Genomic DNA, 23,918 nt, shown 5'->3' with positions numbered 1-23,918 from the left:
TCAGATCGAGTTTCGAGTCTTTTGATGATGTTCAAGATTGTTTCAAAGGTTGAGCTGAAGGAAAGCCCAAGCCCAATAAAGCATCACTCCAGCCCATCCAATAAGCCCAATTTGCAACCACGAAGCTCAGTTCCGTAGACCTGTAAAATTCCTTCAGTGCTTCTCTCTCTCTCTCTCTCTCTCTAAAGTTACAATGGCTTCCAAGTCTTCGAATTTTCTTGAGCGCTATGGTTACGATTTGCTACTTGGATCCATAGCTGCGTTTTATGTGTTCATGGCGCCCTACACTAAGGTTGAAGAAAGCTTCAATGTTCAGGTAAAACTTTTCTTTGCCACTTTCTCTGTAAGTTGCTTGCCGAAAGTGTAAGAAATTGAGAAAAATGGGAAATATACACCTTAGAGAGTTAAATTATTAATTTACGAATGATTTGTGGTGTTATATACTTGTAATTTTTCAGCTCGCGCATATGTAATTGTGGTTGCTGAGAAAAATGTTGGAAATGAAAAGATTTTCATTATTTCAGATAGTAAAGAGAAAAGAAATGTCAAACAGGCCAAACTGTTTTTTCTGTATAGTATATGAGCTAGAATTTAAATGAATATTTGAAGTTCAACTTTTGTTTGATAACTGATGATGGGAAGATGAGTTTGTCATCTGGGCAACCGACTTCTTTATCCTATCTTGCTTCTTTTGGCTTCTATAGTTCTTTTGCATGCTAACTTTGTGTTTTTTTTTTTTCCCTCTTGTTTGTTATCAGGCAATGCATGATATACTATATCATCGACATCACTTAGATAATGTAAGTTTACTTATCTGTCTCTTCATATGGTTCTGTGAACTGTTATTCTCTGGAATGTGTTAGCCCTTTTGCCTAACTGTTCAGTTGGATGGATGTTTGGCCTTCCTGATAGTATGATCATTTGGAGTTCCCTGGAGTGGTTCCTCGCACTTTCCTTGGTAAGCTTGTAAAACTTGCTTAATACTGCTACGCTTGCGATTACAGTTTAAACAAGTAACACTGCAAAAAAAGGCTTTTGGGGCAATCCCCATATTTCTTGTGCAGTTTTAATTGTTTTAGGGTTTTGTCTCATAGAGCCATTAATCAGATAATCAGAAATTGTACTGATTCGTTGATAAATTATTAAATGTTCCAAAAGGTTTAACTTCACTTATTACTACGTTACGTCATTCTTCTAGGTGCATTGCTTGTATCAAGTTTGGCAGCTCCTTCTGTTTTAGCAATGGACTTGTTGCACGTATCAAAGATTTATAGTCTTTTTGCAGGTTAGTACTTTAATTGCTTGAAATTTACATTCATCTGTGCTTTGTTTCTACGAATGACAGCCCAGAAGATGGGACCAAATAGGTGATGATTCCACCTTCTGATCTACTCTTCATATAGATTAGTGTCCATTCTTTTGTGTTCATGGCCATGCTGAGATTTGTGGGCGACCTTCTTGCTTGCTGTGATTTGGAAGGTCATCTAGTCTCTTAGAGGAGTTGTTTGTAGAGCACTTTGTTTGCGCATTATGTGGTACATTTGGTCGGAATTGAAAGGCATACTCTCATATATTTATTATGTACTTGGGATCATGTATTAAGAAAGTTTATTACTTATGAAAAGAAAAAAGTTAAATGAAATGCTTTGGAGTATGCTTTTCATTCTCTTTGAACATCTATTCTAACCGTTTATTTGTTGTATTATATGTTTTATATTAACCTTTGCTAAATTGTTTTAGTTGTTGTTTGCCAGTTCGTTTGGCATTAGGTGGTGTCATATTATCTACATTACGTTTCTTTCGTCTTCAGGTATGTTCTTGTTTAATCCTTGTTCATTTTCACGTAGTTTCATCCTTTTTCTGAAACCAGATGTGATGCCTGTTTTGACTTGTTATGGCTGTATATCCTTTAACTTGTGGTCCTAAGGTAAATAAGTCATAAGACTCCACAATTACATGCCAAAATATATATATGCAATGTTAAAAATAAAGGGGGAAAAACTTGTGATGCATATGTTCTTAATATATTTGATAACCTTTCTTGCAACTGAAAGAAAAATCCAACTTGCATGCCTTTTGTCATGGTACTTTTTTTCCATTGGACTTATTGTATTTTGTTCAGTTTAATAAAGTTTTTATTTCTTATAAATAAAATAAAATAAAATAAGTAACCCTTTAATTATTTATTTATTTATTTTTTGGTGCTAACCCTTAAATTTATTTCATTTCTGCAGGTTAGACATAAGTTTGGACTTCAAGTAGAAGCTTTCTTTGTTATATTAACTGCAGTTCAGTTCCACCTTTTGTTCTATTGTACTCGCCCACTTCCAAATGTACTAGCTCTGGGTGTAGGTAATTATTCTTGTGCGCATTTTTGTTTTTCTTTTAGATTAGTGTTATAAAGGTGTGTATGGATGAACTGGTTATCTAGCCAACCTTTGCAACTGGTTGTTTGGTCCTGTAATTCCTTTTCCTGCTTCCCCTACTCCAGTGATTTTAGCTCACCTGCCAAATTAAGTAAATTTGCAAGGAGTTTAAAGCATAGTTTGTTTTGTCAGATATCTATTTATTTATTATTTCTTTGTGCCTTATTTTTAAATTTTTATGAGCAAGTTGTATAAGCTTAAAATCTATGAAGCACAAGATACTCCAAGATTTTATATGGAGCATTGGATATGGATACTGCCTATCAGACACCTGATATGGCTAGATATGTAACCGATACTCCAAGTATGCATCCATTAACATTTTGGCAAGTTTGACTCAAGGATAAGAGAATAATGCACGATCGGTATGCTCTAGATAGGGACGGGAAGAGGGTTATTGCACATCTTTCTTTTTTGTTTCTTTTTAAACAATGTTTGTTTGTAATTATAAAATGTTAAGGGTCAATGGTGAGAAAACACATAATAGGAAACAAAAATGTTGGGAAGCAGCAGTTCTTATTCTCTTCATCGTGTGATGGAGGTGGCAGGGTTTTCTCATTTGCATCCCACAGAAGAAGTGGAGGAGAAGAAGATTTTTTGGTTAACATATTCGTTTCAATTGGATAAAATTCCTATGGAATTGAGAAACAAAGAGAAAGAGTTCCTTAATAGTTAATAGCTCTTATTGTGCTTGGTTTGTGATGCATGGTAGCTTTCATTCTGATTTAAAATATGGATTGACTTTGCCAGCTTATTCATATGTCATGGCAGCATTTACTTATTTACTTATTTTCTTTTTGTAGTCAATTTGGCATATGGATATTGGTTAAAGGAGAAATGTTATGCAGCTATAAACTGTCTGGTATGTTTCTATTTGCTAAAATCAGATTATGCATCATATATGGAATTCAATTGTACTGAAACTTAAAATCTCCCATCTACTTGGCTTACTTGGACACATTGGCTAAGGATATTACATTCTCTGTTCTTTTATCTTATTGTAATTTAATGTTTGGTAGACTTCGTTGATGATTTTTATGAAATAAGTTTGCTTTTATTCCTTACAATTAAAATTATACACATGCCTTTTGATGATTTTCTTATAACTTGCATTTTGTTTTCAATTTGTATATCTCTTACACGTCCCTGATTTTCCATGTTCAGATTTTTGCTACAGTTATCTTTAGATGTGATATTTTGTTACTTCTTTGCCCTCTTGGCTTGGAGCTTTTGTTGGTAAGTTTCTACTTTGCCCTGGTTAAGGTGGATAATCATTTATGCATTTTGTAATTTGTGCCTAACTATAAGAATTTGATTTGTTTTTTCTTTTTTTTTAACGACAGACTAGAAGAATTTCATTATGGAAGGCGTTGAAATGCTGCAGTTTGTGTGCTATATTATGCATAGGTTGTTTTATTATTATTGATATTACTAGTCTCATTATTAGTGTTGGATTTACTGCTACAACTACTATGAATACTACCCTACTCTCAATTTCTTCAGATACATTAGATCATGTCTCTGCAACCATAACAACAATTTCTGAATCAGTGTGCGGATTTGGATTTTTTGCAGTGCAGGTCTTACTGTATTAGTAGATTCAATTATGTGGAAAAGGTTACTGTGGCCTGAATTTGAAGTTTTCTGGTTCAACTCTGTTCTGAATCGAAGTTCAGAGTGGGGTGTATCCTTACAAAAATTGTTTGTTTGCACATTCGATCTGCAAAGTATGTTGTGTATTTCTTATCATACAATCCATATTTTAAAATCCGTTTAGGTGTATTTATGAGTCATCAAGTGTGTTTGCCTTTTAGGGGGAGGGTGGTTGTGAAATTTCGTTGACAACTATACTTATCTAAATACATGTTATTAGTTTTCCTTCATTTTACTCTTATTCAGACACATCCGTTTCACTGGTACTTCACTTCAGCACTCCCTCGCTTGTTGCTTGCTGCATACCCTCTTTTTCTGGTGAGTCTAGTACTCAAAGAAATAAAGTATATTTTTATTATATAAACCTTCTGTTTCATGTATAATTGTTGTGGGTGCTACTTTGTCAGGCATACTATTATACTTGTGATCCTCTGGTCTCCAAAACCCCTTGTTCTTCCTAACTTGATACCCAATCTTGTTTCAGCTTGGGGTCTTACTGGACAGAAGGATTTTGTTATTCATTCTTCCAGTCTTCTCCTTTGTTTTACTTTACTCTAAGCTTCCCCACAAGGTATAGTGCTCATATTATGGAAAGTTTGATGGACTTATTTTTACAATTTAATAATAGATATTGAATAGACTTTATTACTTCATGATGCAGGAGCTTCGTTTTATCCTTAGCTCAGTTCCCATCTTCAACTTATCTGCTGCAATTGCTGCTACTAGAGTGTATGTGGTGTCTATTTGTTTGGTTATCTAATCTAATTTGTTGGGAATTTTCTTCACAAGTAGAATCATATTGTTGCGTTACTTGTATGTTTACTCCTACATAAATAAAACCTGAATGCAAAATAGTACCACTATTGAGACTTATTCTTTGACCAAAAACTCTTCTCTAATTTTGCTCATATAGCTCTAGGCATTGGTTTCCAGAATAAAATTTTCTTTAACCAATTAAATGGTACTGCATCATTTGGCCTTTGGCTTAAAATCATACAAAAAATTAGTTTGGATTGTCATAAGGTGACCTTGGGAACTTTAAATTGCTCATTTTTTTCCTGTTTCTTTTTTTTTGGTTTCAATTACTGATACTAATGAATAAATAAATTCTGATTTTTACTTGCTACAGCTATAACAATAGGAAGAAGACTTATTGGAAGTTTCTCTATCCAATTATGCTCGGATTATTGTTGATCAGGTTAGATATTTATTTATTTTTGTTTCACTGGGAACAATAATCTGCTACCTCCTTGACTAATTTTATATTTTGTAGTCTAGGGTGCACCGTCATAACTTTCATGGCATCCAACGAGAATTATCCCAGTGGTCATGCTCTAAAACATTTGCATGAGAATGGTAATCTCTCTCTCTCTCTCTCTCTCAAACTGACATGTCCTGCTTGTTACCTGCATTGCTTGATCTTTCCTCCCTAGTATTGACCACAGCCAGTATTTTAACTGTATTTCTCATCTCTTTGTTATGGTTGATCAATTGGATTATTTTTTATAATTTATAATTGTATTTTTTCCCTTTTACTATTAGCATCTTGTCAGATATCTCTTTATGGTGTTAGAAATTTAGCTGGTACCTTCTCGTTGTTGCTCCCATATGAATTAGAAATTATGTATTTTTTCCTTTTGGCTAGAATATGAGGAGAAGTATTTTGACAGGTCAGTTTGCTAACCGTACAAATGAACTTTGGGTTCACATCGATACTTTTTCGGCCATGAATGGAATATCCCGCTTTTGTGAAAATAAGTTTCCATGGAGGTATATTTGATTTTTTCCTAGTTTGAACTTCCCTTATAACTTTTGATGGTCCTGTTAGCTATTTGTGAATTTTTTTTCAGTTACAGCTATTTGAGAAATTAAGTGCTGATCCCACTCCAACCGGGTGTCAGTGATCTGTCCTGCTCTCTTTGGACTGGCATTTTGGAATTTAACAGCACAGTTATAAAACTAACATTTAAAACGTAAAAGTTTTGGTTTCCATTTTATGCAACAGGATCTGGTTGGTAATAGCATATTTCTACAAATTATGCTCTTTTAAGTTTACTATTGGATGTATAAGCTGTGGAAGGTTTGTGTATCAGTTCATTTGACACGGTGCAGGTATTCTAAAGAAGAAGGGATTCCTTCAGAAGAATTATGCCAGAGAAATTTCACCTATCTTATAAAGTGAGTTTTCCCATTGTCTTCGTTTTTCTCTGTCCAGAACATCTTTAAAATCAAATTTGTGAAGTCTGTTTATAAAAATTTCAGAACCATTTTTTGAAGAATGTCATTCATTCTCACATGACATAGGATTAAATAAGCATCCGAGACCCAAAAAAAAAAAAAAAGCAAAAAAAAAAAAAGCAGAGAGTTCCTTTTAGCAAGAACATTTTTGTGATTATTATTCTTCTAATGCTGATGTCCTTTCAAGAAATGCATGGAGAGGCTTATCTAAATCCTCAAGTTTTTCCATTCTTACTGTGATGGATGTTCTCAGATTCAAACTTATGTTGTTTTACTTTTTGTGTTGATGCGCTCACTCATGGTGTGTCTGATTTCATTCCTTTCATATATAACAGTGAGCATCCTGCCATCAATGGATTTAAGTGTCTATTAGCTGAAAATGGTTTCTCACGGGTTCGTTTAAGAACTGGCTTCCCACCTATTTTACTGGTACAAAATCGATATAATTTCACCGAAGTTGTTGCATGTTTGTATCAAAACCAGATGCTAACCACTTCATCCTTTCTCCAGGTTAAAGAGCCCAAGGTTTATATTCATGGAAATGCAAGAAACAAAGATGTCATGCGTAGAAATTGGCCAGGCTGCTCGTGACTTTGATGTGGTAAGCGTAGTGTGTGTTGAAACTTTTGTGAAGATGAATCATGGTCTCCTTTAAATTTAACTCCAATTTAATAACAGATATCTTGCATTTCAGATATGATCCTTTGGCAGCCATGGCCCCTCGACAAACTTATACTTATCGAGAAAACCTTTGAGCCTGATGACAAGAATCCTGTTTCTTATTAGAATGAAATACAGCTCCAAAATTATGCCATAGAACAAATTCAGTATCTACACCTGAGTGGGAAAGGAAATTTGAGAATTAGAAGTGCTCATTAATTCGTCTTCTAATATTTGCTTGCCTGACAAACAGTGTAGCCATATATCAGTAAAACATATTCTTATTTCTGACCTAATGCAATGTGTTAAATTTAACCTTGATTTGAGTATGAACAGGGACAAAGTTTGCTGTCTTGTTTCACGCAAGTGTTGTAGGAACTTGTTTACATAATATTGGGGGACTGATCACCCTTTTCCCTTGTGAAATGGGAATTAGGCACAGATTAGTTAACAGATTTTATAGTTGGATTTCCTTAGCCAACGTGAACAGATTTTCTTACATATTGCACACTACTTTCTTTGATAATATACAGTCATGTAAAGCATTTGCCATGGCCAAGTGTACGTGAAAGAAAATTCTAAGTCTAAAGATATTATTGTGGCTTGAAAATCTCCAGTTCGAAATTCAATTCTGACCTTTCATTTACGTAACGATTGAGACTGACAAAAAGCAGAATAAGAAACCAAGTGAAGATTTCAGGGTCCCCTCGGGGATCAACTTGACTTTCTATGACAACAAACGAAGACTCTCAAGGATCCTGAAGATTTTCTTGCTGCCAGTTCCTGTTGGAAAATCGCAACTTTTTGTTTTGGCCAACAAAATGAGAAGGGTAATCATACCATTTTTCCGTAAAACTGGTCAATCTACCAACACGATTTTATTTGACGACATCTTAGATGGTTGCCATCCGAGAATAGATTGACCCATTTTATATAAAAAAAAAATTAGGGAAAAAAAAGGTCCGAGAGTTCATTTGATATCGTTTTGGGACAAAACAGCATTATACTCGAATCAGAGCCTTATTTGGGCTCAGTTTTCTAGTCAAATTTGGAGAAAAGTCAAGTCGTCGTCCTGTTCAAAAGTAGCTGGAGTCACTTCCTCTTATCATCTTCATGTAACAATTAATTCAATGCATAATTTTCTTATATATCACAGAACATCCGATCCAAAAACATCAACAACTACTTCTTTCCAAAACCTTCAATTCAAATTATTATACACCATATGGCTAGCTATGGCACCATGCAAAGGCCATCCACCACCTCAACATCAACACTTCCAACAACTACTCATCCCCATGAACCAAAAGACACAACCAGAAAAACCCGCAACGACTTCAAGCTCCTCTTCCCCTTCAACATTCCCGCAACCCCCGAAGCTGCCGCGGTTCGTATCATCCGAAACTTGGGCTATTTCCGATTGTACTACATACTCTTCATATGGACCATACTCTTCATAACCCTTCTGCCTAAGCGCAAAGTTTCCTTGATTTTCTTGGTGGCAATGACTGCTGTGACCTGCTTGTACCTTGTGCTATTAAGGGTAGTACCTAATTCTGTTGTGCTGCAGAAGATCATTGATAGAAGACTGGTCCTGGCCTTGTTGGGCATTGTGACCATGGTTGAGCTCATACTTACCCGTGCAGCCCTTCATCTGTTTCTGACTTTAGGTTGTGGGACGCCAGTCGTTTTGGTTCATGCAGTTTTGAGGGTGAGAGATGATCTTTTTGTTGAGGAAGAGGCTTGCGCTGCTGGTGAATTAGTTCCACTCAGACCAACTAGTGAGCCCAAATTATCTGATGCAGTGTGATAATTTTATGGATTTATGAATTTGAGAATTTGAGAATTTGAGAATTTTTTTTGGTAGCTTCTGAATTTGTGAATTAGCCAATTTCTGAATTTGTGAGTGTACTTGTACCAAACAAGTTAGCAGTGCATTGAGAGAAATTGAGATTAGTTTACAAAATATCTAAAATAATTACAACAATGAATATTGGTATATAGTTAGATCTTTATTGTATCTAAGAGACTGGAGATTACTAACTTGGTGTTGGTCTAGTGACATTTAGATCATGAGTAATTTGACCTCAAAAAAATAATAATGACTGAAAACAATGCTAAAATCAAACTGGACTGTTAATTCGGGATGATCGAAGTTCAACTTTTTATGCTCGAAACTCCTAATTTGGTGCACAAGTCAGACTTAGCTTTGCTATTTGCTCTACTATTTAACTATAAATGAACTAAATAAATTCACAAAACAATTACAAATTGGAAAAAAAAAAACTATATCTATCTTCAAAAAGGACAGATGTAAAAGAATACAAGAGAAAAGGGAAAATACTTCACAATAACAATAGGGCCTGGAAGTAATTTCACAAACTTTATCTTCCAGCACAGAGTCATCTCTGTTACCAAACGAAACCCACACTTCCCATTTTCATTGCTGCATTCTTAACCCTCCAATAAACCCTCCACCAACACAAAATGCCTCTCCAAACTTCTGTGCACCACCACCACCACAACCTCCCTCTCTCCTCATCCCTCTCCTACTCCACTCTCCTCCCATGCAAAATTCCAACTTTGCCCCTCCCAAGTTCCATAAATTTCCAAAGACTCCCTTCCATCTCCTGCTCCATATCCCAAGTCCACAACTATGGCACTGTGGACTACGAGAGAAGACCCATGGTCAAATGGAACGCGATATATCGGAAAATATCGGTCACGGATGACCCTGAAGTGCGCTCTGCTGACGTGTTGAACCAGTGGGAGAAGGAGGGTAGGAAGCTCACCAAGTGGGAGCTTTGTAGGGTGGTCAAGGAGTTGAGGAAGTACAAGCGCTATGACAGAGCTCTTGAGGTAAAAAGATAAATTCGAGTGCAAAGTTTTTATTTTGGGTTCTTATTTGGTGGGCATGCCATGTTTTTGTTGGGAAGTGCTTCAATTGCTCTGGTTGGGTGTCTCTCTGTTTTCATTTGGAATGGTTTGGTCTAATGGGATTTTGGGTTTTTGCTTCTTCTCTGGGTGTTTTCATGCTCCTGGGTAAACAGCTATATTGGGTTTTTGATTTGGTGTTTTTGAGTGTTCTTTGCTTGATGGGTATGTACTCGTATTGGTAGATATGAAATTTATTGTCTAAATTGATTGGTATGTCTTGAGATTGCTTATATTGTAATGCATGTGGGTATAAAATTGCAACTCACCAAGTATAAAATGATTGCACAATAGAAGAATTTCTAAAGAGTGTTTTAATTAGAGGCCCACTCTTACAACAGTGAATATAACTTCAAACTTTCAGTAATTTTCATTTGTAAGTGTTTCCACCATGATTTAAACTTCTCTCATTACCTTTTAGTGAATGTAAATCAAACCCTCAGGTTTTCTTCTGAAGCCATTAGTTCAAAATAAAAAAGAACCTACTTACAAAGTTGGTGTATATAAGAAGGGCTCTTGCACCATAGCGAGGGACTTTTGATCTATTTTGAAATGAAGCGAGAGAGATTGGGAATTTAGCTCTGAATGATTTGGAGAAGCCTGAGGATAGAGGTGGTAAAATAGAGAAGTTCACCAGGTCTGCAATATTTTAGAATTGGAGACCCAAGAGTTGAGCATTTGTTTATAGAACACACCCTTGGAGTGGCTGCAGGAGCAAGATGGGAAAGTATTATATAAAAAGAGCAACTTGAAAGTGCATAAATGCATGCCGCTTGGTATAAACATGTTATCAGGTTTAAAACTAATTACTATCTGTTTTGGGTGGACACTTTGTATATCTACTATTAATACTTTAAGTTGAATTACAACTAAATTATCAATTGACTGGTAGGGTAATTAAACAGTTAATCAATGCAGATAATGCGTAACCTATGTTTGAACTCAAAGGCAGAGAAAATGAGATTTAATTGATATCCACTTTTGCACTGGATGGACAATGAGAATGCAATGCAGCTGTTACTGATGCTGATATTGTTATTAACCTCAATTGTAGATAAACTGATGCAGCTGTGACATAGGTTTGGGTGTGATGAATTTGGTAACTGAGGTTGATCTAAGAAGATAAGTAGAATGATAGAATAAAAATCATAAGGCAGTGCAATTGTGTTCATAAAGCCAACATTAAGGCTCCTTGAATGTTTCTGCTTTATCATCATACGTGTGTGTTCCAATACATGTTCAATGGTATAATGCTCTTGACAAGTGTTACTAGCTCACAGTCATCTTTCTGTTCTAGACTTCTAGTACTGTTCCTGCTCTATCGGTTGCAGCTGACCTTTATCTATTAAGCAATGGTCCTTTAATTTATTTCAGTTGTGTTCCATGACATGGCATATCTTTATTTTATGTTTTTGGACTGATGACATGTCTAATAATCAGTTTTGAATTTGCGTGCACCCTGCAGGTGTATGATTGGATGAGCAACAGAGGAGAGAGGTTTAGAATATCCACAAGTGATGCTGCAATTCAACTAGATTTAGTTGCTAAAGTTCGGGGAGTTGCTAGTGCTGAAAATTACTTCCTGAGCCTGCCAGATACTTTAAAAGACAGGAGAATATATGGGGCTCTGCTCAATGCCTATGTTCGCACTAGAATGAAAGAGAAGGCAGAATCTTTACTTGATAAAATGAGAAGTAAAGGTCATGCGCTGCAATCGCTTCCATTTAATGTAATGATGACTCTCTATATGAACCTCAAGGAGTATGATAAAGTTGATTCGATTATTTCTGAAATGATGGAGAAAAACATCCAGCTTGATATATACTCCTACAATATCTGGTTATCATCTCGTGGCTCCCAAGGATCTGAAGAACGGATGGAACAGGTATTTGAACAGATGAAACTGGACAGAACCGTTAATCCCAACTGGACGACTTTCAGCACAATGGCTACAATGTACATCAAGATGGGGCAGCTTGAAAAGGCTGAAGCTTGCCTGAAGAAGGTTGAGAGTAGAATCACAGGTCGTGATCGGATACCTTATCATTATCTTTTAAGTCTCTATGGTAATGTTGGCAACAAAGAGGAGCTTTATCGGGTATGGAACATATACAAATCAAGTTTTCCCAGTATTCCAAATTTGGGATACCATGCTATCATGTCTTCGCTACTCAGAGTAGGTGATGTTGAAGGGGCAGAGAAGATTTATGAGGAATGGTTGACGGTTAAGTCAACTTACGACCCTCGAATTGCAAATGTTTTCATAGCTTATTATATTAAAGACAGGGACTTTGAGAAAGCCCAAAGTTTCTATGACCACATGGTTGATGTAGGAGGAAAACCTAATTCGACTACATGGGAGACCCTTGCTGAAGGGCATATTGAAGAGCAGAGAATTTCTGAGGCATTATCCTGCTGGAAAGAAGCTTTTTCTGCAGAGGGATCAAAGAGTTGGAGGCCAAAGCCCGTAAATGTGTCTGCCTTCCTTGAACTCTGTGAGCAAGAAGCCAATTCGGTAAGCAAAGAGGTTTTCATGGGACTTTTGAAGCAGTCAGGACAGCTTAAAAATAAGTCATATGCATCACTTATAGGCTTAGCTGATGAAAATGTTAGTGATGATGATCTATCATTAAAGAAAGATAGAACTAATATTACAAAGGACGATGATGACGAGAAAGAAGCGGGTGATGGGTCCGAATTTCTTTTGAACGAATTGCAGGGTACTACCCTGTGAGACATCTTTCTTCAATGTGTTGGAAGATCTGCTCTATGTTGTCAGCGCAGGGAAAGATTTTTAACTGAAATGGGCTCCTACCTTTTTCGTGGTAGTGATGAAGTACCATGGTTGCATTCTGTCTGTAGTAGCTGGGTGTATGCAAGTTGACAAGTTGGAAGTGCCTTCATATCAGAGTGAGTTTAGATGGCAAGACTACTCTGCAGAAGAATATCTTGGTAATTGGTGTGACTAGAGAGAGCCCATCTCCACTCATCTTATGCGTGAGAGGTAATGTGAAATTCTTCATGTAATTTTTGAGTAGCTTAAAGGGCAAGAAGTTTTTGTTTGTTTAGCTATGCACGATGCTAACCTGACTAAAAGGAAGAAAAGACAAGTTATGAGATTCATATGTATAAACTCCTATAGTATATAGTTTTTCAGTTTCTGTTCAAATTCGTATAAATTATGGCCATGTTGTTCTCTCATTTGCCCTAAAATTGGTTGCTACTGTATGCCTTTTAATTTATGTATTTTATGAGAATATGCCTTTCAGAATTATAAATTTGTACAATTCATCATTCAGGCTACATAAAAAAGACCGCATCCGAAAGCTGTGCAAACAAGTAAAACACACTTTGTATTTGCCACGCTGCATTAGTTTCACCATCAAATGTGGTCTATGTGGCATTATTTTTTCTGCGTGTTCTACTGGGTGGTTCTCAATGATCATTTGGTTTCGTGGCATCCAATCTTCCCTTTGTTGGCCGAAGTTTTGAGTTCAAATCTCACGTACGACAATTTTTAATTAATAAAAACGAGAACATTTAAAGTGGTGTAAAACGAGAACATTTAAAGTGGTGTAATGAGCTTTATTACTTCACTTTCGGGTGCAAATCCAACTTTAAGATATGAAGTAAACCAAAAGTGATTAGGGAGAATTGAAGTTTTCATGGTAAAGAAAAACAAGTTAAAGCCGCTAATATATCATGGATTTCACAATTAATGAGCACCATATTATTATTCACCATCTGCATTACAAGATGATTCTTAAAAATTTCTTACATAGGAAAAGGTGCAAAACAAGTCCTATGAGGGACTAAATTAAAAATTATTCTTCCCCTCGTAGGTTTGGCCAAATTGCCAATCTCCAGGAGCAACATTACCAAACTTACGTGTTCTCCCATCACTTGTAGTGACTTGAAACGACAAGCTTTGCCCTACCATGTTGCTTCCAGTCTGCCAAATTTGGCCCCAATTTCGTGACATTTGAAGCCAATCGGTCTTAGACCCTCTGATTCTGACACTTGTCACATCCCCAGCACGACCAACATTGTACACTAAAACAGCAAGCCAAAACGGGTTTCCTTTGAGCTCAAACTTAACCCCTCCTTTTTTAGAACAAGGGACTCTTCTATATTTGATAGGAATTATGCCAGCTTTGGCCTGTGCAAGCTTTGTGAACATAGCCATGGACAAGTCGAAGTGTTTCATTGGAGGATTGCACCAATGGTAAGGAGCTGGATCCCAATTTGGTGGGCAGAAATTGGTTGCTGTGATTTTGATTGTGCCAGAATTTGGTATGCACCATTGTGGATCATCTACACACATGACCTCAAAGCAAGCACCACAAGTAAGCCCATTGTTAAATAGTGCCGTGCTTAGAGCTGTTGTCTCCAAGCCATAGCCTTGTTGGAAGAGATCACCATATCCACAAGCCCCCTCTGTTCAATTAACAATCACAATAAGTTATCTCATTTTACATATCGAATACTTGATTATACACACCTTCCTCTCATATTACGTTCATCACTACGTGTGGTACCATTGTGAGGGAGAGGTTATGTATGCAACCGGCGGATGCATACACAAATTATATTCTTCACTTACGCATGGTTTCTGCTCCGCCCATGTCACCATAAAACGTTGCGTGTGCATTGTCCCAGTCATTGTCTGCGGCGTTTGCACCAACGGTGATTTTCTTGCCCATGGTTTGAGCCAAAAGAATGATCATGAACACTGCCCATATAAACAAGTTCTGAAACTTAGCCATGGCTATATGAGAGTGAGAGAAACTTGAATTCTATTGTATTTCTACACACCCACACACACACATTTATATACAGAGATGTATATAGTCGTCATCATGAATATTCCTTTTCCACGTGTAATTAGATTGGTGTGTTTGTTGGTAAATCAAAACATGCAAGCAAGGTCCAATAAAGGTCTTTGGAATCATCCTAAACCATATTCATATTATGGCAACAACTTATTAAATACACAGTTAATGTTAAACTTGGTTGGTAATGCCTTATATCCAGTGCTGCAAGTGATGCCAAATTTAAAATGAATCACATTTAAGGTCCATGCCCATAATCAGCAAATCTGAGGTGGATATCATTATCTGGCTGGTAATTTGTACCAAGTACAAGTAGGGAGATCTGTTTTCTTTCCTTTTTCCTATTAATGTAATTTTGTTTAAACTGAATAAGTTATATTCAATAAACAGTGTTGCTCATAGGTTGGCACGTTTTGCTCTTGATATTGCTCATGATTTTTTTTTTTGTACAAGCGATAGTCTAAACTACAGGAGAGGAGGATTTCTCTCTCACACACACAACAAAGATGTCATGGGATTCGAACCTGAGACCTTTGATTCACAAGTGTTGGCCCTTTTTCACTAGGTTAGACCCCGTTGACCCTTTTCCTCTGCTCATAATATTGTTTGATTTGAGGAACCTCATGATTTAACTAAGGATCTTTTATTTCAGTATTGTATGGTTTCTTAAGTTTTCAAAGGTTCAATAAGTGAAAAAACTGATTTAATTTAGGATCTTTTATTTTAGAACTGTAATTTGTATGGTTCCTTAAGTTTGTTCAATAAAAATATATTTTCAAAAGTTCAATAAATGAAAATTCTGAATAAATCCTAATAATTAGTTTGATGAGAAAAAATCCTTTAGAAATCAAACGTGCTCCTCTAAAAAAAGGATTAAACATGCTCACAATTAACAATTATAATCTTTAACAAATGATGAAGAACTACACATCAACTCATCTTTACGAAGACTAAGGCTCCATTTGACTGAAATTGACAACGAAGCTATACACATTTGCTACATATAAAAAACTAGAAAACATTGTATATTCAATATGTATTCGAAATAACTAAAAATGTAATACATTTGGAATGGATTTGGAATGACTATATGTCAGGAGTCATTTGAAATCCATTCATTCTTTTCATTTTATTTTTATTCTAAAGTATGGTATATACGGACTATAATCTTACAATGTAATATTGTAATGTCGTATTCAATTTGGAGCATTCCATCCAAATATACCGTAATAGTGATTTCCTTGTTCAAAATGTATATGAGATTATGAAAATGGGGCTTTAACCTTTCAAAAAGTTGGCCAATACACCCACAAAAGGTGCATTGATATATGTGGTTGGCTCCGATTGTTGAACATTGGATCGAGAATCTTCAAATGTATCATCCTCGGCAGGCCCTCCCACAATTGCACCTACTAATATGTTAGGGTTTGGAACGTTGCTTTTGAAATACAAGTCTCCTTCATGGCACTGCATTTGTTGTAGGTGGTTTTCCATGGAAGGATTGACTGAGCCACGGTGATGTATTTTCTGAGGAAACTTTTGCCCATATCCCACCATATATGACATCCCTAGTGGGTTGCTTCCTAGTATATAATCAACCTGCATTAATATTACCAATTAAATGTCAGCCAACAACAAGAATGAATCAATATTTGTACGTATGCTTCTTTTCGAAAATATGTTTTTAGACTGTAAATTTGAATCACACATTTCACGTTATGTACCTGTCCTTTGGTGAAATTCACTAGGCTAGCTGGAGTGACAACGAAATTATTGCCACAATCGATCACTTTGTTGGAAGCTTTCATGTAGCCAGCATAAGCCATAAGAAGAAATGATAGGGATGTTGAATGTTGCAGGTTACTTCCTCCAGGCTTGAACAAGAGTCCACCTAATATCAAAATACAAAAACAAGAAGAGAAGATTATGTCACTTCTTATACAAGTTTTGAATATCGTATGATTTTAATTCGCATTAATTTGGAAAAATAACATGACATATGGTATTCTAGCTAGCTTCAGTAGGTCTGTTTTAGGCAACTACCTGGTGAATAGGTGACTGATTTTTGAGCAGGTGATTGAGGCAAAATAGAGCAGACAAGCTGGTCCGCCTTGGGAATAAAGGGATTAGCATTGTTGGGATCAGTCATTACCCACTGCAAAAAATAATGAATTAAAGAAGAAAATTAAGCTAGGTTCAACACATGTACAAATATAAGGTTCGCTATCTATATATCAAAACACAAGAGATCAAGAAAATAATGTTCTAGATTGAAAACTCTAAGAACACTTATGTCAGTTTCCTATGCACATGTGGGCCGAAAAAGAATTATTATTCGGGCCATCTAACACACAGACGACTGACATTAACACTGCTCTTGAAAACTCACCTGAGAAACAAGTATGTTGATGCCGGCATGTTTTGAATCCCATCCAAATTCAGTGACATCACCAGTTAAGGACGCGACAAGAATGCCATTTATATTTCTTACTACTGTGGGTCCCAAAAACTGTATGTTGTTTTTGACATAGTCCCAATATTGTGGTATCTTAGTAGCCTTGTATAACCACGCAGCTCCCCAAATCAGTTCATCCTGCAAACAAGTAATTACTTGTGTATCAAAATTCTATTTAAGTTATTTTAATACAGCACAATATGAAAAATTAGACCAGTACTAAAAATTTGGAAAACAAATAATTAGGATCACATAAGTGTACCTTGTAGCCACTGAAATCACAGTAAAAAGGGCAAGCTCCCTCACCAATACTGTCATTATAAGACCCCCTATACTTATCTGCGAATTCAAACACCTAATATCCATACATGGAAAAAATTATTAGTCCCAAAGTTTCAATATATATACATAGAAAAAACGGAAACTTAAGAAACTTTATGATTCTATGATGCTTGTGTTAGATTGTGAACATGAACCATTGATTAGATTGATTCTTGTCTGAATGTGCAATACAGATTCAGTGCATAACATAAGTCTGTAAGAGAAGAGAACATTGCATACCTGGATAGATCGATTAAGCAGCGAAGCTGAGTAGAATTTGTCTGAATCTTTAAACACCATGGAAGAAGCTGCAAGTGCAGCTGCAGTCTCAGCTGCAACCTCTGATCCTGGCTTTTCTTTGTTGACAATATAAGTGGTTCGAGGGGTGGTCATGTCTTCAGGCCTTTCCCAACAAGTGTGGTCGCCATTGGGGTCACCAATCACACCAACAACAGAATCAGGAACACTTGTGGATTTAAGCAAATAATCAGACCCCCATCTGATGGCTTCTAGAGCATGTGGAAGTTCCGAGCCCATCAATTGTCCGAATTCTAGAACACTCCATGACAACATTGTTGTTGTGAAGGCCATGGGAAAGTTGAACTTCACATTGTCCCCCGCATCATAGTAACCTCCTACAAGATCCATCTGAGAGGGTGGAACAAGAGCATGTCATGCATTTAGGTCCATGTTGGCTAAATTAGGGTTTGACATGTGTGGAGAAACTTTGTATTTAATTAATGTAATTTTGTATATGATTTGAAAGTAATTGGTTCCTGTAATTTTTAGGTGTAACCGGTTGTATACAATTATATGTCTATCTCTCTCGTGACATGGTTAGTCACGTGATGAGAGATAGAGATATAGTTGTATGCAACAGTTGATAAGGAAGTTTTTCTCAACAATGTTCTTGAGAGAGAGAGAGAGAGAGAGACTTACACCAACATCAGAGCCATCCTTTAGACCAGAATCTTTCCTCCAAGTAATTCGTTGTGAAGGTGGTAACTTGCCTGACCTTTGGCCTTCAAAAAACATAAGGCACTTTGACAAAGCATCGGCGTAGTTATGCGAACCAGAGTTTTGTGCTGCGGCCATTGTCAACATCCAAGCTAATATTAACACCCCTGAAAGGTAACTAGTACACATGATTTTACTCATATTTTCTTTTCTTCACAACCCACTTTTATGTATCAAAATTGAAGAGTATTTCTAGCACTGGAGTATCAAGAAGAAAGCTAAAAACTTAGATATATTCTATAGCCCTTGAACAATTTGGAGAGCAGCCCACTAATTCGATCAAAAGCAACTCAGTAAGCAGCTGTTTATATACCATGGATCCCTAATTTAACAAGGAAATTTTATTAGGAAAATGGAAATACATTTTACGAAAGGAAACCAGGAAAAATCTTCCTATGCTCATATGGAAACTTATTTTGGGAAAGTATTGTCCAAAAGGGACACGGAAGAAACGCACTGTTATAGAAATTCAAATCCTGTACAATTTTTTTGTTGTTGCCAAAATGTACAATTAATTCATCTTCAATAGTTTCTTCTTAACTTATTTTGTTATGATTTATTCTAGATTTTTGTGATTGTCAACCTTTTTTCTCCTGACAAGCCTGATTGTACGATGGAAATTTTATTAACGAACAATAGGAAAATATGAGCTAAAAACTTGACCCTGATTACACTATTTTTGTCGGTCAACTCAAGTAGTTGCCTTTCTAGAAAATAAATTATTTAGGGTTTTTAATCACATTGATATTCTTATTCGAATGTGTAAATTAGAATGACATTTTCCAACCAAAAAAAAAAAATTAGAATGGCAATCGCGGACAACTATTGACGTGACTTAACCTAACAAATCAAGGAGTTCTATTTCTTAAGTTAATTAGGTGATTTATTTCCTTTTTTTTTATATAGTCGACAATCCTTGTATAATTAGGAGATATTCTCCTAATTAATTCTTGGATCTATTTACTTGTAAAGTATACTTGTAAACTCCTATATATTCATCCTTTTGGAGAATACAATTAACCTAAAGTATTCAAATCGTGTTCATATTTTAACATGGTATCAGGGGAGCATTTTTGCTCACCACTTTAACCCAATGTTTATGCTCACCACTTTAACCCAAGGTGTATTGTAACAACCCGATCCTAAATTAATTATTAATTATTAATTTATTATGGGAAAAGACTATTTTATCTCGGGAATATTTTATTAGGTCAAAAGTTGACTTTTCCAGCGAGAAGGAATTTGGGAATTTCAGTTACATCGTTGCTTAGAGCATGTCGAGATGAGTCCATAGACATGTAGTGGACTCAAATCGGAGATGTAACAAAAAAGTTACGATCAAAAGAAGTTCAGTGGCAAAATCGTAAATTTTTCGAAGTTCAGAATTTTTAAACCCAGATTTCTTCTTTCTCTCGCGAATTTGACGAGCAGCAGTTTTTAAACTCCTATTTCTCTTTCATCTAGCCACCAATTCCAACGCCATAACTTGCAAACGCTTCATATCTTTCTCCTCTTTCCATACATATCCATATCCAGCCTTGATTCCAAGTGAATCAACCAGAAAATCGAGCCAAAGTTGAGCTCGAAAACGGGCAGTTTCGAAACCCGAATTTTCAGTGGACACCGACGCCATTTCCGGCCAATTCCGGCCGCTAAAACTCAAAAAGCTTCGTTCGAGGTCTTTAAAGGTGGAATTGATCGTTGAGCCAATGCATACGGGCTCAGGCAGACCCGCAGGAGGGACCTTGGAAAGGTCCAGCTAGCTCGGACCAGCAGTGAGTGGACTTTTATTTTATAAATGATTTTTATGCAATTGAATTTCCTTATTTGATCTTGAATAAGTTTTATTGATTATGGCCTTCCTAGCATGATTTGTTGAAGTTAAATATCTTTGTTTATATGATGCCCAGTTGAATATGCTAAAAGGATATGGAAAGTAAAGATTAAGATATTATCGGATTGAATGGCAGCAGGATTTAAGAATAATTAATAAATAGTTTTATAAATTCTAATCTTTTTCAGAAATATGTATTTATTTTAAAAACCACCTTATGTACCCAAGGTTGCCTTTGGATTAAATGTTGCCTTTGGAATGAATGTTGCCTACGAAATAAATTGTTGCACCTTCAGTTATGATAATGTCCATGGACATAATAGTTGCCTTCGGTTTAGTCAGTGCGCTTGACAGTTGCCCCACGAGTTTCGGGGACGCTTGGACCGTGGGAGCGAGGATTGCGGATCAAGTGGACTAAAGGTCTCCTGAATCCTGCGAGATTGCGGCTCAGGTCGACCTTGTATTACTGAGACCTGCGAGGACGTGTCACAAATTGTGACACGAGGAATTGACGGATATCAGGAATTGACGACATATAAGGAATTGACGGATATCAGGAATTGACGGAAATAAATGGGTACACTTAGGTGGTAGTTTTAAATTGATTTCAATGCTTTTAAGAGAGTTTTATCGACCATGAGTATGATTGGCATATACGTATATAGATATATGAATGCATTGATTTCAGTATGAATATAATGAAGAGGATAATTTAGTTTTGCATAACTGTTTTTACAGTGGGGTTAGTATGTTCATATGCTATTTTCTAAACCTTTATTTTTGTCCACTCACATTTTTGAATGTTTTGTGCCCCCAGGCAATAGACGTGCACCAGAGCGCCACCACTGGGCAGATTCCATACTCCGCTCCACTCTCCCTCTTTTATAGAATTTTCTTTTGAAATCAAATTGTTCTGTTGTATATTCTTGAATTAGTTGCTCTGACGAATTGCCCTAGGACTTTCTGTGTGGCCTGAGGCCGTTTAGTTTATCAGAACTGTTTGGATGTAAATTGGAAGCATGCTGGCAGTTGAGATATTTATATATATGCTTTTTGACAGGTTGAAATTCCGAGAAATGATCAAGTTACAGGGGAGATTCTGCCGAATTTTCGGTAGAAGTTGAACTAGTAATAAACTTGAATTTTAACTAGAAGGGCAATTTAGTCATTGTGCCCGGCACCCGCCAAGTGTCGAATACGCACAGAGTTCGGCTCGAATTTCAAAGTGGAATTTGGGTCGGGTCCTGTCATGTATGCTCATCATTCTTTTTAACACTTGACACGTGTCCATAAGCATAACCATGGTTACATAAATCAACATAAAAAAAACTATAGTTATGCTTATGGACACATATAAAGTATTAAGAAGGGTGGTGAGCATACACCTTAGGTTAAAGTGGTGAGCAAAAATATTTCCTGGAATTAGAGCGGCCGATTATAGGTCAATCCTCATACCCTTCAATCCTCATACCCTCACGTCAAACACAAACCCTAAACAAATTCCTCAAATTCTCAAATCAAAACCCTTTATCAAGTCCCTCCAAACCCTTTCCCACAATTCCTAAACACAAACTCATATCCAATCTTACTTTTGCTGCAATGTCAGGCATCAATGTGATTCTCTCCTTCCTTGAAGACTCAACTAAGCATATGTTCAATCATGCTGAAAAGGCTACACTAGCTCGTGCTTCCATAATTTTTTTTTTTTTTTCCATATGCAAACATCATTTCTTTTATATCAGATAAGTAAATAGATATTTAAAAGTATAAATAAAAAAGGGGCTTTATCATATAAGGATAAATAGGAGGGTACCAAGACAAAATAGTCTAGTCCCTCAAAAATTGGACAAACCTGTCCAATCACTGTCCAACAGTGACATGAAATAACTCTTATGTCACTCACTGAGAGTTACATTAAACAACTATCGGGTCCATGTCCGACAATGACATAAGAGTTATTTCATGTCACTGTCGAATAGTGACTGGACCGATTTGTCCAATTTTAGAGGGGCTCGACCATTTTAACATTTTATCTTGTGTGAAGGACTTTTGTATCAATTTATGATTAAAAAAAGTAAACTGAAAAGAAAACAGAAAAAAGGATGTGGGTGGAGTGGAGTGGGGGAGTAATTTCATCTATATAATTACTTAAGCGGCATTTATTTTTTATTTTATGATTTCGCATATTAATATTTTTACCATTTTATCCTTATTATATTAATTTACAATTTTTAGCATTTTGGTTAATTAAGGGTATTTTTTAGATTTTTGAATGTTTTACCATTCTTTGCATTTTGCGCGATATATATATAGATTATGAACCAGTATCTATTGAAATCATAATTTGGTCTCAATATTTAGTAAGTTTCTGTTTCTTAAAAAGATTGATATCGTTAAATTAGTTCATGCATGACACACAGCGAGTATGCTTTTCTTCCTGAATTGAACAAATCAGGTGAGCAACTGCTAGATTCAACAATCATCACCAAATTATAAAAAAGCCTGCAAAAGGACTAACTGAAATGAACCCAACCGCCCAAAGCACGGATATTGTTGTTGTAGAAAATTAAACTTTTCCTAGTACGGTTCATTTTTTTCTGCTTGAAGTTCATTTGTTCGTGGGTTAAATCCATTGACTAGGTTTCGACTAAGTAAAGTTTTCATAACTTGCTAGATGAGCCAGATTTTGGATTTTCTTTTCCCAAAATACATATGTTATACTTGGGACTTTTTTTTCAACCGATTTGGTGAAATTTTATTTTTTCCAAACTGGTGGCATTTGATGTTTATTATTTCTGATTTGTTTACAATTCATTTGGTTTCTTCCTCTTTAGGCGTGAGTTCCTTCTTCTTGTGCATGGGATTTATCTTCTCTCTCTCTCTCTCTCTCTCTGGTATATATCTCCACATGACAAGTCACTTACCATACTTTTGGTGAGTTTTTTTTTTGTGTGTAAAAAATAAGAGATATTTTTTTGAGAAATTCTTTGCATTCATAATTCAGCTAAAAAAGCCATTAATCATAGAGGACCAACTGCCAAGACACACTATCTACAAGCCATTACAATAATGAAGTAATCTAACATCAAAATTAAGAAAATTTGGTGCGCCTCCACTAACGATCACTCTGGATCGAAGAAACTCTGGTATAGGCATCCCAAATAAGTTTGCAAACTTAGAATAATCAAAAAGGGATAAAGCTTGAAAAAAAACCAAGCTATAACAATACAAATAAAACTCTCACAAATGAGAGATGAAAAGCTCTCACAAATGAGAGATGAAAAGCTCTCACAAATGAAAGGTGAAAAGCTCTCACAAAAGGAGAGGTGAAAACTACATAGAGAACCCAAAGAGTATCTGCAACTTATTCTAAATATAAAGAAACAAAAAAAAAAAAAACAAAAAAAACAAAAAAAGATGGTGGTGGAGATCAGACGCCAAAATGTAGGTGGAGATCCGATGTCAAGATGCAGCCGTCTATGATGGTTAAAGGAAAATCATAACAAAACGAAGACAAATAGGGGAAACCTTCTGTCTTTGATAATGGG

The 23,918-nt window shown here is 36.0% G+C and overlaps 5 protein-coding genes across 12 annotated transcripts; 3 read left to right on the top strand and 2 right to left on the bottom strand.

Annotated features, from left to right (window-relative positions):
* Positions 1–152: 152 nt before the first annotated feature.
* On the top strand, positions 153–7,331 carry LOC117619824 (dol-P-Man:Man(7)GlcNAc(2)-PP-Dol alpha-1,6-mannosyltransferase). Of its 8 annotated transcripts, XM_034349867.1 has the most exons (21): positions 250–316; positions 759–800; positions 885–958; positions 1,199–1,285; positions 1,404–1,479; positions 1,755–1,810; positions 2,235–2,352; positions 3,230–3,288; positions 3,591–3,662; positions 3,770–3,833; positions 4,007–4,110; positions 4,326–4,397; positions 4,564–4,650; positions 4,741–4,808; positions 5,209–5,277; positions 5,353–5,435; positions 5,750–5,849; positions 6,192–6,257; positions 6,653–6,746; positions 6,828–6,918; positions 7,012–7,331. In XM_034349867.1, exons 5-20 carry the CDS (start codon positions 1,428–1,430, stop codon positions 6,906–6,908), a joined length of 1,245 nt encoding a protein of 414 aa, XP_034205758.1. In that variant the 5' UTR covers positions 250–316; positions 759–800; positions 885–958; positions 1,199–1,285; positions 1,404–1,427; the 3' UTR covers positions 6,909–6,918; positions 7,012–7,331. The 8 variants fall into 8 exon arrangements, 5 of the variants coding, with proteins under 5 accessions (XP_034205756.1, XP_034205755.1, XP_034205754.1 ...); XM_034349864.1 differs by lacking the exon at positions 1,404–1,479 and having other exon boundaries at positions 157–316; positions 913–958; positions 6,996–7,331; XM_034349863.1 differs by lacking the exon at positions 1,404–1,479 and having other exon boundaries at positions 158–316; positions 913–958.
* An 806-nt stretch (positions 7,332–8,137) lies between these two features.
* On the top strand, positions 8,138–8,789 carry LOC117619826 (PRA1 family protein F2-like). Its single transcript, XM_034349869.1, has one exon. It carries the CDS (start codon positions 8,203–8,205, stop codon positions 8,785–8,787), a length of 585 nt encoding a protein of 194 aa, XP_034205760.1. The 5' UTR covers positions 8,138–8,202; the 3' UTR covers positions 8,788–8,789.
* Positions 8,790–9,359: 570 nt separating this feature from the next.
* On the top strand, positions 9,360–13,112 carry LOC117619823 (pentatricopeptide repeat-containing protein At1g02150). Its single transcript, XM_034349862.1, has 2 exons — positions 9,360–9,836; positions 11,377–13,112. The coding sequence occupies exons 1-2, from the start codon at positions 9,465–9,467 to the stop codon at positions 12,643–12,645; spliced, it is 1,641 nt and encodes a 546-aa protein (XP_034205753.1). The 5' UTR covers positions 9,360–9,464; the 3' UTR covers positions 12,646–13,112.
* Positions 13,113–13,599: 487 nt separating this feature from the next.
* On the bottom strand, positions 13,600–14,705 carry LOC117619825 (expansin-A23-like). The gene is made up of 2 exons (XM_034349868.1): positions 14,515–14,705; positions 13,600–14,348 (listed from the first exon to the last, which is right to left on the bottom strand). Exons 1-2 carry the CDS (start codon positions 14,675–14,677, stop codon positions 13,729–13,731), a joined length of 783 nt encoding a protein of 260 aa, XP_034205759.1. The 5' UTR covers positions 14,678–14,705; the 3' UTR covers positions 13,600–13,728.
* A 1,316-nt stretch (positions 14,706–16,021) lies between these two features.
* On the bottom strand, positions 16,022–18,682 carry LOC117619344 (endoglucanase 4-like). The gene is made up of 7 exons (XM_034349273.1): positions 18,459–18,682; positions 17,760–18,167; positions 17,461–17,553; positions 17,110–17,336; positions 16,787–16,887; positions 16,468–16,634; positions 16,022–16,342 (listed from the first exon to the last, which is right to left on the bottom strand). The coding sequence occupies exons 1-7, from the start codon at positions 18,675–18,677 to the stop codon at positions 16,022–16,024; spliced, it is 1,536 nt and encodes a 511-aa protein (XP_034205164.1). The 5' UTR covers positions 18,678–18,682.
* Positions 18,683–23,918: the final 5,236 nt, after the last annotated feature.

This window comes from Prunus dulcis, chromosome 2 (genome assembly GCF_902201215.1).
Source record: "Prunus dulcis chromosome 2, ALMONDv2, whole genome shotgun sequence".
Taxonomy (NCBI): Eukaryota; Viridiplantae; Streptophyta; class Magnoliopsida; order Rosales; family Rosaceae; genus Prunus; species Prunus dulcis.
Note: the sequence above shows the minus strand (reverse complement) of the source record. Positions and strands in the feature narration are given on the sequence as shown.